The sequence below is a fragment of the Cynara cardunculus genome (assembly GCF_001531365.2).
Source record: "Cynara cardunculus var. scolymus isolate 2C chromosome LG 9, CcrdV1, whole genome shotgun sequence".
NCBI lineage: Eukaryota > Viridiplantae > Streptophyta > Magnoliopsida > Asterales > Asteraceae > Cynara > Cynara cardunculus.
In genome coordinates, this window is record NC_037536.1 from 1,132,524 (window position 1) to 1,149,933 (window position 17,410).

The 17,410-nt window shown below is 36.0% G+C and overlaps 1 protein-coding gene across 4 annotated transcripts; it reads right to left on the minus strand.

Annotated features, from left to right (window-relative positions):
- Nucleotides 1-2,349: 2,349 nt before the first annotated feature.
- Nucleotides 2,350-16,399, minus strand: LOC112518102 (probable galacturonosyltransferase 7). Of its 4 annotated transcripts, none has more exons than XM_025125671.1 (10): nt 16,273-16,399; nt 15,586-15,656; nt 15,276-15,335; nt 14,368-14,412; nt 14,056-14,101; nt 13,857-13,903; nt 13,466-13,764; nt 5,449-5,800; nt 4,531-5,076; nt 2,350-3,320 (listed from the first exon to the last, which is right to left on the minus strand). In XM_025125671.1, exons 1-10 carry the CDS (start codon nt 16,397-16,399, stop codon nt 3,039-3,041), a joined length of 1,875 nt encoding a protein of 624 aa, XP_024981439.1. In that variant the 3' UTR covers nt 2,350-3,038. The 4 variants fall into 4 exon arrangements, with proteins under 4 accessions (XP_024981439.1, XP_024981441.1, XP_024981440.1 ...); XM_025125673.1 differs by having other exon boundaries at nt 15,253-15,335; nt 16,273-16,312; XM_025125672.1 differs by lacking the exon at nt 14,368-14,412.
- Between the last annotated feature and the right edge of the window lie 1,011 nt (nt 16,400-17,410).

Consider the following 17,410-nt stretch of genomic DNA (forward strand, 5'->3'; position numbering starts at 1 on the left):
ATTTGATATTAACATTGATATATATATTTTTAAATTTTTTATGATATCTTTAAATTTATATTTTATTTAAAAATAAAATCATTATTGTTTTCTAATACACATAATCTATACTATATATTTGTAAAAAAATTGACAAAAACTCTTAAAAACCACTTTTTATGCGTAAAGTACTGTTTATTAATGCATATTACTTAAAAACTCAATATTGCAAGTAGATTGTGCGTAAGTACGACTTATTAAAGCTCCATATTTGAATTCGTGTAACTATTGGCAGATAAACTTAATCAAATACAGGATAAACATCTCATTTAAAATATAAAAAATATAAAATATAAATAAGATAATTATTGAGTTCTAACATAATATTTAATTATTATCTTTATAAAATATTATTTTATTAAACCAAAAATAAATTATTTTGTTATTAAACTTAAATTAAATTATAATAAAAAAATAAATTACATAAAAAATAGAATTTTTAAATAGTTGATTTGATATTAACATTGATTATTTTATTGGGTTTTTCTAACCCCACCCCCTCCTATGGGTGCAAGTGAGGGGGTGGGGGGGGGGGGGGGGGGGGGGGGGGGGGGGGTGTGATTGTGTAGGAGGGTGAGTATGTGAGGGTGAAAGTGAGGATTGGTGTGAGGAGGAGGGGGTGAAAAGTGATGTAGGGGGGTGGGGATATCAACCCCCATTTTTTTTTAAAATTTTTTATGATAACTTCAAATTTATATTTTATTAAAAAATAAAATCATTATTGCTTTCTTAAAAACACATAAAATCGTAYTATAACATCGACAGAGACAAATAATAAAATAGAATATTAAAATCGAGATGTGTCTCGCTGCATTGCTTGATTACTCTTCTAGTTATATTATAAAACATTTGATAAAAACTCTTAAAAACCATTTTTTATGTATGAAGTACTGTTTATTGATGCATATTACTTAAAATTCAATATTACAAGTAAAATTATACGTATGTACAACTTATTAGAGCTTCATGCTTGAATTCATGTAACTAACCATAGATAAACATAATCAAATAGAGAATAAATATCTTATTATAACATCGATTGAACAAAAAAAATAAAACGAACATTAAGATCAAGATATATCTTGCTGCCTCCAATATGATATTATGGTGCCGGTATACATGGAAATTCCGTTATCGTTCAATTTTGACCGGTAATAAATACCTAATGTTTCTTTAAAGTCAATTATGTTCTCGTGATTCGTTACAACAACAAAGTTGTAATGTCATCCATATGTCCGGGTGCCACCCTTTGTTGTATGTGATCTGCACAACTTAACCGCCCCCCACCCCCACCCCATGATGTCTTTGTAACTGGTACGGTGGGGTCCTCCAGAGGAGGGAGGGAGGAGGGGGGTATATCCCCCTTTTTGAAGTCGATTCCTTGTTTCAATTAGACATTTGGACATAAATCTTACAACAAGTTTCTAATACCGTATTCTTCTTGAGTCATTATTGGTTTTCTAACACTTTATACAAAATAGAACTCGTTTAATCTAATGAACCGAGCTTCATAACACCAATGTTCGACTCTTCTCGTTCAAAAACTCGATTAAGGCTTTCAAGCAAACATTATCAACAAATATAAAAATATGTTCATAAATCATACAATAAAAATATAAAAATTATCAACCTCGAGCCTATAAACGAGTTAATCAATCATGAGTTCAAATCCATACACAAACATTGCTCGAATTCGATAATTCAAAAGGTATTTGAGCTCGAGCCTGGAAGTCTTTGCTTTAACTTTCTCGTGCCTAAACAATGTTTAGTCCTTGCACGTTCTTACCGGCCACCAATTAGAATAAACCCAAGTATTCGAACATACGGGATGATATAGGCCAAACAAGCCTAATTGGTCCTAGACCGACATAGATCCCAAACCCAATTCTAAGAGCATCTTTAACAGATACTCAATATTTTCTTTTTCATCTTATAAATTTGAAGATTTCCCCATTCTCTCCCCTATATTTTTTTTTTCTATTTTAGAGGAGAGTTCAACATAGCTTTTGGAGCAAAATTTTGTCGAATATCCAAAATTTCTAAAATAGCATAGCTGTTGGAGATGCCCCAAACCAATCCTTCTGCACATCTTGCATCTAGCAAATTTAAGAGACCCATTGATGGCGAGTGCTCATTTCTCGATAATTAACCATAAACATATAACGACGCTAGATTATTATAACAGTTACAAGAAAAAAAACATTTTTTATGTCGCAACCATTTTCGCATTTCCCGCACGAGAAAAAAACTGATGAACAAAAAGTGAGGGTAAGCCGGTAATATAACCCGGACGATGTAACCAAAATTGGTGATTCAACCGAGCTTACCATTCAGTCACTTAATAACCCGCATATTACAAAATTGATCCAAAACATCGCCTTAACAGACATACAACACTTAAGCAAGGATAAAAAAGTCATTAAAACCAGACAGGACCGGACCGGACAGGAACAATCCCAATGGAGGGCAGGTAGTTACAATTTCCAACCCTTGATGTTTTACAACAAAACAACTTCATACATACCTAAAAAACTAAAAGCCATTTTTAAGGCCAGAAGCTAAAAGGTACAATAAAATTGCTCTTCTAAAGTAGTCGAATTATTCACGCTTCTATCCGATCTCCTAATTCCATGAATTCACACCAACCGTAACTCTACCCGAATAAATATATGATAACAATCATAACGAAAAAAGGGAACCGTATGCGTACCTGCTTTACGACCAAACGAAAACTAGAAAACTGTTCCTCAGATTCCCATCAGAAAAGCTTTTCAATCCTAACTGCATCCCACCAGATTGGTAATCTTCTCTTTGATCATGGACAAATTCTAGCCCCCTTTCTTTATCTACCAAATGACTAGAAATATACCGAGATCATCACTTGCCGTTTGCAGAGATCTTCATTCTCTGCAAATCAGGTCCAGATATGGTTTCGTTTTTCTATCATTTAAATGAGAACCCTTTGAATTAAATTAGGAACGGGAATTTTGATATCATGATTATGGGTTCACGTTGCAATCACTCAAGAACCGATGTTCGCGGTTCAGAAATTTTCTCCAGTGAGCTTTGTAGCTTGGGATGCCGAGTTCGAGCCAAGGTTTCATGTTGCCATTGAAGTGTAATACGGCTGCTTTTTTAATAACTTCGTTACTAATACCGTAGTTATGACCAAGGCCAGATACCACCCAGCCATCATCAAGAGCAACGAGTAGTCCTTGAAAGGTAAGCAAGGTTGCTCGTAGTCTAGCTGCTTCGGTCTCTTTCCCTTCCTTGCTCAATCTCTGTTCACATAGGAAAAGACGGTCAGCATAGTCATACGAAAAAAGATAATAGAAAAAAGTCTGCTCCATTAAAAGTTAAAACTGGTTTATGAATAAACCAAACCAAGCAAACCTAATACTCCCTCTGTCCCAAGATAAGGGTCGACCACAAAAAAGGCACACAATATTAGAAATGTGTAATTACTACACTTTTTAATTAATTAAATGACAATTGTACCCTAGACAATGTAAAGACTTGATAATATAGAGTAATGAATTTCTACAACTCATAATTAACGGTTGAAAATGTACACTTATTTTGGGACAAACAAATAAAAATAAAAATAAAAATATGGACACTTAAGTAACCAAGTGACAATTTTACTCTTGATAATAGATGGTAATGAATTTTTGCATCTCATAATTAAGGGCAGAGAATCAGAAAGTAGGCACTTACTTTAGAAAATGACCACTAACTTTGGAAATAAAAATTATAGACACTTGGTTAACCAAATGACAATTTTACCCTTGATAATAGAGGGAGTAATGAATTTCTACATCTCATAATTAAGGGTAGAATTGGAAAGTAAGAACTTACTTTTGAAAATGGGCACTTATTTTGGGACAAACTAAAATAGAAATGTAGATACTTAATCAACCAAATGACAATTTTACCCTTGATAATAGAGGGGGTAACGAACTTCTACATCTCATAATTAAGGGTAGAATTGGAAAGCATGCACTTACTTTTGAAAATGCACACTTATATTTTGGACTAACAAATAAAAATAAAAATAAAAATAAAAATAAAAATATGGACACTTATTTTGGAAGAGGGCTGGAGTATATCCCACCAAGAGGCCGGGTGTTGGGTGGGGGGTAAGATATATATTACAGACCTTACCTCTATCCCAAGAGATCGAAAAGCTTTTTTCCAAAAAGACCCCCCGCTTGGATTTATGGATAAAGCAAATTTACTGTACATTTCGGGAAGCCAAGATGGCTTGAAAAAGGAAATCACCTCCCATTTAAACATAAAACAAAGATGCCTAATCGATGCACACACATTGATATAGAACAAGATTTAGAGACCTAACAAAAAAGACACAAATCAGCTCTCCCAAACAAGTAAAGTCAGGTTCTAGTCTGCTAGGATTATGGAAAATTATGGACAAGCTTAACCACAATAATTGCGAGACCAAAAAAACAACTAAATCAGAAGATAACTAACCTGCAGCACCAAACTTTCATACGTTCTGGTGACATCTTGTTCCTTCCATCGAACCAAATCAATTATGGTTAACCCCGACATCCATGTACAGGAGTTAGCATCATAATTTTCCTTCCCCAAATAACTTCTAAGTGCACCCAATTTCACCGTGCAGAACTGCAATGCACCAATTACTTTCCCATCCATGTCAAGGCTCCACAAGTCAGACAAATCACGCTGGACAACAATATCATCATCAAGAACAACAATTTTCTTCAAAGTTGAGAATATCTTTGGAAGGGCATAGTGCAAATGAGAAAACACAGAGATGTATTCTGTTCTACTTTCGGTAGAGGATAATTTATCACCATTAAGGAAAGAGACACGTAATTCTTGAGGCACTGACAAACTAGAAAACGTAGTTCTATCATGACCTTCTAAATCAAGATCTTCGATGTTCAACACTTGAACTGTAGCATCCTTGTAAGTATTAGTAAAGAACCACATCTTCATGGAAAAGAAACTCTGTTTATCTGTCAACACATGAAACACCTGATTCCTGCTGGCCTGAAAATAATACCGGTGAGTCCCTGATATGGAAAGAGCTGATAAGTAGATAAAAAAGGGATAATTACAAAGATTACCACAAAATGACCCTGTTTTCGAAACTTGTACAAAATGACCACCTATTTTGCAAAGGCATTTAGCAGATCCACTTGATTTTGCAAATTTCATAAAATAGAAGTTTTTTTTTCTGAATTTCACAAAAAGGGTTTTGTTGTGAAATTTGCAAAAAAACGTGTATTTTCAGCCAATAATGTGATTTCGCAAGGTGGTTATTTTGTACAAGCTTCAAAGAAGAGGTCAGTTGCGGTAGGCCCCATCTCAAGTTGGTTATTTTTTGTAATTATCCCTAAAAAATTGAATACGAGAACATACTCTTGCATGCATAACAGTCGAATTAATTACTACAGATGACGCAAGCACATTTTTGGAAAATATAACATAGTGAAGTAGCTCCGGGTTCAACAAACTCTCTGACTGATCTGCATCAACGGGAGAGGTTTTGAAATACTCCACCGTTAGTCGCATTGAAAGGCAATGAAGACTCTTTGGTGTTGTTTGGACTGCAAGTTGGTAAAGAAAAGCACTCTGCCTCATATGAAAGTTGGCTTCATCTTCCGTCAAATCAACTAGTTGTCTTAATTTTTTATCAACATTGTTACAATCCACAGTAGCTGACTTTGCTTTAGTAATTGTAGTTTCCATCTTCTGCAGCTTCTTCTCAACCCTGACAACATCCACAATTTTATTTTTAGTGTCTATGAAATTGGAAACATACACATACAATACACCCTGGTTATGTACATCTGTTCACAAATTTCTGTGCATGACTGATATATATATATATATATATATATATGTATGTATGTATGTATGTAATAGAAGGAAAGACTCGGGTTCAACTAGTTTATACCATTTTCCCGTTATTTGTGGTACATTTTCACGTCTTCTAAGATCAAGTATTGGTTGCACAAAATACATGGGTTGTAAAATAACCCACCCCTATATATATTACACTACTCACTTGCCCTTTTCCTATAAAATAACCCATTACCCATTCAATGGACTTCTATTTTAAGACATTGTTTGGCCTTAAAAATATTATTTCCTTTTATATCTATTTTCATCTTACAGCCAAAACCTGTGCCCAAAAAGAACATCTCTCGCACCAAACAAATGAGAAACCAAACTAATAATGTTAAATGGCCATATCGAATTGGACCTCATTAACTAGACAATGGTAGTATCTTTTTTTTGAAGTATATAATATTTATATACGGCAAATAACTCACACACTCCTCATCTTTGGTGAGGTTTGAACCCTTGACCTCCTATGAGGCCCGGCTCTACCGCTAAACCGGGTATCATTGGGCCAATGACCCTTTGGTAAGGTAGTATCTTCTCAAATACCCAGATGGTAAAATCATCTGCTGTTAAGCAAGCTGAAAGTGGCATGCAAACTTCATTCAGATAGTTACCACTCTTCACCTTCATAACCTAATCAATGTTTAAGCACATCAACTTACTCTCTGAGTGCCCTCATTTAAAATCAGCTTAATTATTGCATGGGTTTTTTCTAGAGGCAGAGTCCAAATACAAGCAGGTTAAATTGATTGATGATCCATTGTCGGACACACTATGAATTTGTAGAAGACGAGAATCAATCTCTATATGCTTGATTGTCTCCGGAGGACTCCATTCATGTCTATATAAATTGCCAAGTTATCAGAATATAGTTTCATTAGTTTGTCAGGAAGAGTGCCCAACTCACTTAATATGTAGTTCAAGTATTTCGCAAGTAACATCTTTTGGTATTCAGATTCTGGCCCAGATTGACAGACTATCTAGGTAATACACTATCAGTTTTTTCTTGCTGTTCCAAAAGAGAAGGTTTCCACCAATGAATTGAAGACATAGTAACAAGTCACGAACCTCCAGGTAATACAGCATACTGCTTAATCTAGAAGCATGCACATATATCGCATCATTCAGTTATAAAGGTCTCCACACCCTCCAAAATTGATGTCTGGAGATAGGATACCTCACATGGTTAAAGAAACAACAGCTCAAGATATTCGGAAAAACATTTTCATAACAGGTGAAGGCAGACATAATTTGATCGACTACACTTAGCATGCGATAAGCTGGTGACTGACATTTAGATGAGTTTTTGCTTCATTTCAAGGGCTTTCCGTCGTTCGGCAGTTTTTCAAAATGATCAAACATAAGTAAATCGACTTGCAGCCAAGCAGCCAGCATTCAAACACTATCTGAAATATATTAGTTGTGGTGAAACAAGTTTCTTTACAGGATTGATACCTTTATCCCCAAGAAGTATTGAAATTGTCTGGGATCAATTGCGTCTTTTCAACTCTACAACCACTAAAATGATGTGATTGCGTAGGATAAGTAGTAGTGAACGGGCAATATAGGTGGCTGCGGTTGGGGGTAATCACTAGAGGGTCAACCAAGTCAAATATGGTAGGCAATACTAGGATTGTACAAGTGGTTACTGCTGTGGTACAAGTGGATAAAGCAGGGTACTGAGTCAGTTAATAGCATCTAAAAATAAATAGGGGGTGGCTGGGAATGTGAGGGGGATCAATGAATTTTGTGTGTTTGTTGTGCGTGAAAGCTCCTGGGAGAAAGCTTGACCTCGTGAATGCTGAGAACACTTTTGTAATCCCCCAATTTCATCTATAACCATCTGACCTCTCAATTCTAATAGAAACTTAACATTTGATCGTCACAATGTACATCATAAAAGCACCCAATCCAAACTCAGATAGCTTGAGGCTATACCGAATTATGAATCATTAAAAAAAACTTTACAGGACTCCTAAGCCACAAAATCTCATGGCAAGCCACATATAGCTTCTCCTATAGAAAGTTGTCGAAATGCATTATTGATTTCCAACTCATATAAAGCTAGTTATGGATCCATCAAGGGCAACACATATATGAATAAAAGTAATATTCGGCGAAAGAGTGTTTCTAACTAATCAATATCATAAGCCAGAAATAGTCCTTCACGGCAGTCAAGCCTCCATATAATGAGAGAGCACCCATTTGTAGACAACAGAGTGCTTTCCAGACAGACTCCAAGGGCCAAGTGTCATTTTTCTTTGTGGGTCCAGTACTCCCGCATAGCATGGTAGCATAGAGTAGGACCATCCTAGACATTGAAGCATCTCTTGCACATTTATGGGAAATACTATGATTGTCTACAGCAAATGTGAAGGAAAACATGAATCAAAGGAATTAGCATGATTTAGGGTCCTGACTTACCAAGGGAATACCTAAATATAATTGTTTGCCAAAACAGAGTCCAGTGGCCTCTAACCTTTAGGGATGCCCTAATTGAAATACTTGCATTTCATACCTAAATACAGTAACTTAAAGTAGCAATTTAACTGCTTGTAGGCACACCATGATCAATCATCACCTATAAATCAGATCTTAGTATGTGAAAGTCCAGTCTAGCACTTTATTTATATAAATTGACAAGAATAATTGAAAAAGGAAACCGTCGTATCAATATAACCTCAACAATATTTAAATCTAATACCTCTAGAAGCTACTCAAAGAAAAAGGGAAGCGTCATCACGGCGCAAGGGTAAAATGTCTAGGCTATGAGGATTGTGGACAAGTTCAGAAGGGAAGTCGCTCGACAACAATAAACACTTCTGAGTTGAAGATACAATTAAATGGCGAAAAAGCACTCTTCCAGACTGAGGTTACAGAGAAAAATATTGGCCAAATAATGATTCACAGATCACAGTGTAAAGGACTCATATGATATGGTCGAGTTAAACAATGCTATTCACAAGTCTTCTCATGAAATAAGTTTTTACTGCTGTTTTGAATCATCCAGCCCCTACAAATGTTATATATTTGCTATAATCATTATGTTTCTTCGCTTATGTTCCTTTAGAATTTTTTCAGGACTAATTTTATATCCGTTTTTTCATTCAAGTTGTATTATTTATGTTTTGATGCCCTGCCTCTCTCTCTCTCTCTCTCTCCCACACACAAAGAAGTACAACAATATTGCAATGAAAACGTCCCAAGACACCAGCCAGTACCCGAAACTCTCTCTCTCTCTCTCTCTCTCTCGTTAGTAGACCCACTATGGTTCAGCATCATCCTTGTAGTTTCACTCTCCCGCGGCGCCCAGCATGAACTTTTCAGATTTCATTACTATTGTCATTTTATGATTTCCACTGCCAGAGATGAAAGAACACAGCAGGTTTTTCCAATGGAACTGATCAAAGTAGCGATAGCATTGTGATGTGTGAGGAGTAGCAGAGAGAGTGTTTAGAGAATTAGAGGGAGTGGGTTTGGAGGGAGAAGGAAGCGAATGAAGAACGGAATCTTACGAAAACATTTCTCTGTTTTTTTTCGTTCCTATCTCATCATTACACAATGGCCGCTATGGTACCAGAGGTGGTCATAATCATTGACACCTCAATCCTTTAAGTATATCCCTGACTAAGTTGGCAACTTGCTTGTACTCACTTAATTCTGTGACTTTTCCTTCTTGGCACAACAGATTCCACCTCATCATTCCTTGAAATATTATTCTCACAAGTAACATTGCCCTCATTTTCAGAAATTTCCTTGTCTTCAAAGTGGAAGTTGAAGAAATCATGTTGAAAATCCTATTGATGTTCCCATGTGATGATTGATCCTGAGATCGAACAAGTGGTTGAATTTGGGTGGCCAGTCTGGATGATGGTTTGTGTCCAAAATTTCGGCTGAAAGAAGCAATGGTTAAGAGTGCTTGATAAAACAAACTCATAGAGATAGAGTCATGGTAAGAAATAATTGTGGTGGGCATTCCATGGAGGCTGACAATGTCTTGGATGAAGTGGTGGTGACTTAGATTGCAGTGTAAGAGGTTGGTAAGGCTGAGAAATAGGCATGCTTGGGGGCGAAGTCCACCTAAGGCCTGTGGATTTGCCGCTACTGGTGCGTAAATGGGTTCTAATTTCAAAGATAAAGGACTCACATATTTCAACGACAAAGAACTCACATATTTCAAAGATGGGCATTAGATACGGTGTAGTGTGTGATCTCAAAGATTGGTAGTGGCAGATTTTACAAGGTCTGCTGATGGCTGGTGGTTTTAGAGAAGACGCATAAGGCACAAGAAGGGCTACAATTGGTTTAAAGATGGCATGGAGGTGGTAGAAGTCATGATTTGATTGTCTGGATAGGGCATCGGCAGCAGAACAGTCATAGCAAGATTTGGAGCTCGAATGGTTAAGTGAAATCAGGTAACGCTAGAACAAGGGTTTGCCATAGAGTATGCTTGAGGACAAAGAACACCTTTTACGTCTCTGGTTTCCACATAAAGCCTTACAGAAAATTTTGTTTTTTGGAATTGGGATACTTGTAAGGCGGACATTAATAGATTTTGTGTTTGGTTTACAAAGAATTACGTGATTCTGGTCTTGGTTGGGTGATAGACCATTTGGGATGGATAAAACATCTGCAACGGAAGACAATGGTTATTAAAGTTCATGATGGAGGTGTGTAGTTGGTCAATAAAGAAGGTGGGGCTGGTAGACATGTGATGAAGAGAAAGGGGGCAGAACGAGTAAATAGCATTGAGTCTACATAAGGGAGCAGAACGACGAAATGATATTGGTGTCCGCATGCCTATTTAATTGTGAGCCAATGATTGTTGAAATTATGGATTCTTAAGGGCCTTCAGGTGAATTCTTTGACACAGTTGTCAAATCCCGTGCATAAGGCATAATGATAAATAACTATAGGACCAAAATGACTAACCATTACTTATATATGGGATTCGACTACTGTGGTCAATAATAAAAAGGAAGCAGAAACCATGACTAACCATTATTTATTATTAACCATTATTTATATAAGTAGATCACAGTACGATGTCTGCATCGTAAAAAGGAAGTGGAAGCAGCCAAGCAGGTCAATAATAAATAAAAGAAACTAGTTCCGATTTAGATGTTAGTGTCCATGTGGTGGGCCTCACAACCAGGAGGGTCACCATCGCCATTGTCAAATGTAAATGAGGGAAAGGTTAGACCAAGACAAAAACCATGTGCCACTTGAGGTATTGAGTGAAGCCTCCATCAATGAAGACAACCATAGGTTTCCCATGGATTGTTCCTGCATTCTTGAGTGTCAAATGAACAAACTGCTATGTCAAGGCATGGAGGGAAACTATGGGCAGTGATTCAGTAGGCAATAGCAGTGAGAGCGTAGTTGTGTTAAGGATGATTTCGGATAGATATTCATTAGACTTGGTTGATGGTGAGGCAGTGAAATTGTGGGGGTTTGCAATGATGTCCGGGAACAAAGTGCTCATTGCAATTGAAGGAGAGGCCTTTGGCCCTTCTTTCAGCTACTTTACCTGGGGACAAGCACTTAATGTCATTGAATAGGATGGTGGGACTTGGGAGGGTATCATAAACCAGGGGTCAAGGGTATGGCGTTAGGTGTGGCAAATTTTTCTTTGACCAAATGAATGATAGCAATAGCATCCAGAAGAGTAGATTGCCAAAGGATGAAAACGTCTCTTTTATTTCCTTTTTGAGGCCTGATCAGAAGCAATTAAGGAGGAGTTGCTCAGGACAAGGGTCTTGGTCAAGATGGTTTCAAAATCGGAGATGTAAGTTGGAGAATTGAGGTTTGACTAAGCTTGAAAAAGTAAACCTTGTAATTATGATAGCAGAATGACCAAAATGATTTCTAAGACCTAAACAAAATGGTTCCATGTGGAAAGCAATAGCGTTTAACATCCAATGAAACAACTAGAAAGCCAAACAACTCTTGTAGAAGGAGGCTATGTGGAGTTTGGTGATGGTAAAAAAATCCAACCTAGAAAATCCAGTGTAAGGTGTTAGCCCAGTGAATAAAGGAACTTCTGGTTTATGCGAGCAAGGCTGTGGCATTAGTGGACGATAAGAGTTGAACACTAGGTGGGGATGATGATGGAACCGGAAAAAGCAGAAGTGGGGTACGTCTCCAATCTCGATCTTGAAATATTAGGTGGTTGAACTTAAATATTTTGTTGTCGAAGAATACGAACTTTGAAGGTTGACAACCCTTGGAGAGAAAAAGTCCATATTCGATACTTTTGTGAAACAACTTTTTTCATATGATGTGTACATTGGTATATTTTACCTCTTTTTTAGTTGGACAGAACATTATGTATTTTGAATGATTTTACATAACTTACCATTTTATATAAGTTTTTATGAATGCATATATTTTAGGCCCGCTGGCAAACCCAACCAGTTTTTCAGAACGGGTATGGGCAAGTTCTCAAGCCCACAAAAACGGGCTTGGTTTGCTAAATTAGGCCCGTTGGACAAGAAAAATATATTAGGCCTGGCCCGGGCCAGAAAATGATCACCTCTAATGCCGGCTAATATAGTATCGGTGTTTTGTGTGGATTGTTGGATGGAACAATAAGCTGAAGCATTATAGTGAAGGGTTTTAAAATGTTGTTGAACAATAACAAATATGGCCTTAACCTCTTCAGCCAAGAGGTCATCAATGAAAGCACCAACTGATGCATGGACAGTAGCAGAAATAGAATTTAAAGGGAGATGGAGTTCAGAGGGGGAAGAAGACCAAATGGTGAATGAAAAAAGGGTGTTTTAGGATAATATTTCTCTGTTTTTCATTCCTTTCTCGTTATTACATATATAGCCTCGGTAGTACCAAGGTGCAACAATCATGGGCAACTCGTTCTATAAGAATATTCCTAACCAAGTTTGGCACTCTTGATGGTATGTGCTTGATTCTCTGACTTTCCTTGTTGGCAGAACAGATTTTCACCTCATCACTCTTGCAATCTCATTCTTATGTGCAACACATTGAGTCGGTTAATGCACTAAAAGTGATACAATTGATAAATCAATTTTCAGAACTATCTACAACCATTCAAAATATAGTGAGATGGCCACCAAATGTTACAGATAATTTTTTAGTTACTCTACCACGGTTTTCAAGACAATCATGTCCATAGTTTCATGTGCTTTTTTGTTCATGGATTCACAAGAAAGACGGCATGCCTTTAACACAAAGCCCATAACTTAATCAGACAAGACAATATGTTGGAAAAGATAAATCATTTATGTATCTGCTATGTATACATGGGGGTATAGCTATATCGTTCTACACAAAATGGAGCAAATCAGTAACAAGCGGAAAAGTACGGTAAAAGGAAACATTAAATATACTCTTAAGCCATAAACTGATGTGAAACTTACACGGATAGAAAATTATATATATACATATATATATATATATATATAATGATCATATACTTAAAAAAACTTACTCGGGGTAGAAAATTATATATACACATATATAATGATTATATACTTCAAATTAAACTTACTCGGGTGGAAGATCTGTATCAGAGGAACTTTCACTGAGGATTCGCTCAAACTCTTGAATATTTTGCTTCATTTCATGTGAGAATTGGTCAAGGGCTGGAAGCTTTGCAATACTGGGATAGTAAGCTCGAGCTACATATAGCTGGTCCTTCATTTTCTTAACTATAAAATCTTTCATTTTTTCCCTATGTTCTTGACGCCATAAGCAATAGCTCCCAAATTTTAATTCACACATTTTTTGACCCTCACCAATGCTTTCAATAGTTTTGGTAACTTCAGCTGATGAACTGACTCCAACATCCTAGATATTAAAATTAATTAAAACATTTGTAATTAGTATAAATTCAAATAGCACTATGATAACCCTTAAAATCATTAAGAAAAGATGCATACATGTCTTTTTGGAGGTGGCTTTACTTCTTGTGTAGGCACAGCAAAACCTGCAGTTATTTCAAAGATGAAAAGGAAGCTCATAACAGGCATTAACTGCAGTACACATCTTTGTCCATGGTGGCTGAAAAGCCTTGAAGAAACAAATTTATTTAAAGGGTAAAATGACTTAGGATAACACACTATAAGAACAAATATCTACCAGTGGTTCTGTTCTCTGCTTCCTTGACAGAGTTCCTTCTAAAATCCTGAGAGAAAGAGCATGCATGATGGTGAGATAAACAGCTTAATTATCTCCAGGTTCCTATTCTGAACTAAAACATACAGCATCTGGAAAAAAGTGTTTATTAAGCTTACAAATCAATCACAAAGAAATCTAAAAGCATGAGGTCAAAACTTGATTAATTAACGGAAGTTGGGCATTATAGGGTTTTAAGCTAATGCATTATCAATTAGTTTAAAAACCCATTCCTGAGAAGGACAGTACATAAGTAGCCAAAGATGATTTACCAACCATATTAAAGCCAAAGGATGCTGAAACCCCTACACTGTACAATACCTATAGCAAGCAGATCCACAAAATAAGCACATGAGGAATAAGACATGAAAAATGCAGACACTGACATGCAACAGGCAGGGGGCAAGTGTGGCACAAGTATACCCATCTATGCCAAAAAGTAACCTTCTATTAACAACATTAGAAGTAAACAAAAAATATAACTATTTAAATAGTTTAAGTTAAACTTAGGGAACAAGCAAACAAGACAAGGCTAAAGCAAACTTGGCAAATGCTAACTAATGATAGTAGCTAAATAGTCCTAGTTACATAAGAATTCTATTTGGTCTTTCCTTAGACATGACAACAAGCATCTAAACAAGGATGCTAAAACAACCATGCTAAAGACAGAGCTAGATTTGCCTCAATTGTTTGTCTCTTTCCTACAAATAGTTATCATATTAAATGTTTTGTCAGTTATATGATAGAATGAGATATAATATTCCAGAGTTAACAAGCTCAAGACCGACTCTCAAGTCATGACATCTTAAATAACCATGCTTAGCAATACATCCAAACCCTTAAGCAAAAAACTTAACATATCTAATTTGCTCATTTTATTTAACATAATCTTTTAGTAGTCAACTTTGAATGTTGTTGTTCACTCTTGTATAGGTTCCACGTCGGCTAGGCATCACCTGTTTCTCTGATCTCCCCTATGCCTAGGGTGTTGTCTGGCGCCACCAAGAGCCATAGATGTAAGATGGTTGCTGTTTGCATTTGGTAACTCTTTTTAGATAAATAGATTTTAATGAAACTTCTACCATTGAATATCCACAAGAAGACAGGCATTGGTGTATTGCCAACAGATTAATACTAATAGTACAAAAGTTGAGTCTTAACCATCAAAGCAGTATGCAATGAACCTTTGGAAGAGTTGGTCCAAGATTTTTCAATAGCCCATCTACACGTGTTGATAGCCCTTCCTGCAAATAGACGATGTCAGCAGACCGAAAATAAATGAGCTTACTTTTTCAAAATCATGAAGTCTTAAGACCACCCTGATCCAACTGAATCATAATAACCATATGATGATTACAGGGGAGTTTTGAGTTGTTTGATCGTAGTTTTGGATCTTTCTTTATGTGGATAGTTAAACAATAAGCATAAGATAATTAAAGATAATTTTGTAAAACGTTGCTTTAACGAAAGTGAGGACTGAGGAGAAGGCATTACTTTTGTTAAAGGTGAATCTAAAGCTGCATCCTTTCTTGATGAAGCAGAACTCCTTTGCTCAGTAGCATACCCTGTGAACAGCATTTCCAAATAATATGTCAGTAAGTTCATATCCAATGTCTAATATAGATTTACAAGTAAGGCCACGATCTTGAAGCACTATGAGGTCAAATAGGGTGTACACGCTTGAAATATAACAGATCTGGATTGTGATATTTCGGTTCATACTTCATAGTGAAGTGGAATAAGAATCTGAGTAAACTTATATATTTCTCTGAAGTTCAAACCACGAAGATAAAAAAAAATAAAAAATCAAATGCAAAAAGAGGAATAACAACAGTGTAGATCTGAGTAACAAAGGGCTAGAATCATAGCCTACAATGCAGCCATGTCTGGAATATTGAATACATGTAGATCCAAATGGAGTATATACGACAGCCAATTGGAGAGCCAATGCCAATTGGATTAATCCCTACCCTCGATCTATATCATTTAGCAACGACACTATAACCTTTTTTCCCAGATTGGATAATGCTTACGAGTGAGTTACATCCCCAGATCAAGAACAAATGAATGAAGAACATCACAAGAACACATACATGAGCAAAAACCACAAACACCCTTAAGATGAAATAGATCTAATCAATCCTGTAACCAATCTAGGGCAGAAGAAGGAATTGAAGTAACCTGTGTGAGTAACAGAGTGAAATCCGCCATGGAGACCAAGCAAAAAAGCAAGAGGAACGAGCATGGAAAGCAAAACGAGGCCCAAGACTGCAATTACAAGCCAACTCCATCGCCTCTTCCCTGGCATGGTGTTCATCCCCTGCCATCCCATCTACTTCTCAGTTTATTTATCATAGTTCAAGTAATGATAGTAAGAAGAAAAAAGTTACAAAAACCAACCTCGACTTTTGTTTAAATACATATATCACCCCTATGTTTTGCCAAGGCAAATTTAACGATAAATAACAGGGGTAAAATGTATTAATATATGACGACGTTGTTTATTTCGTGATGAATTTTTTCTATTAATTAGGATGACAAATGTTATAATTCGTTTTAGGATACAATCCTTGGATATATTGATGTTATTACTGCGGTTCCTTGAAAATGTTTATTGTATTCCTGGTATATATGGTATATAAAAACACACGATTTAAGGGACTGTTTGGTAATTGCTGAATGATTTGGTGCAAAATGATTAAGTATTCAGAATGATTAAAAAACTCTCATGTTATATTGCAAAATGAAATATAATTGTTTGGTAATTGTGTACAATGAAATTAGAGCTCTTAATGGTTAAGGGAGATCCAAGATACAAAATCATTCAGAAAGTTTTACAACTATTAAGAGGCAGACTTTTTTTTTGTCAAACAAAATTCACATCTTAATGATTCAGAGGTTGCCTCTTAATGAAACTATTAAGAGGTAAACAAACAACCCCTAAGTCTCTTTCTCTAACATAACTAAAAAAATTATGTTAAGTAATCAAAGGGTCTTTAGCCTCCTAGCAAGTCAGGGGTTCAAACTTCATCAAATATGAGGAGAATGTGCAAGTTATTTTTTTTTTGCCGTATATAAATATTATATACTTTAACAAAAAGATTTTGTCAAGTATATATGTTATTTTCCTAATAACAAAAAGAAGTATATAATATGTATTGTTTACTTTTTTTATTAGAGTAAATTACATTCTTGGTCCCTAAAGTTTACATGAAATTACATTGTATGTCCTTAAATGAAATAATTCTTGATTTCATTCTTGTGGGATGCATTTTATAACGCCTTCAGTCCCTTGCCCTAACTTTGTTAAAACAATTAT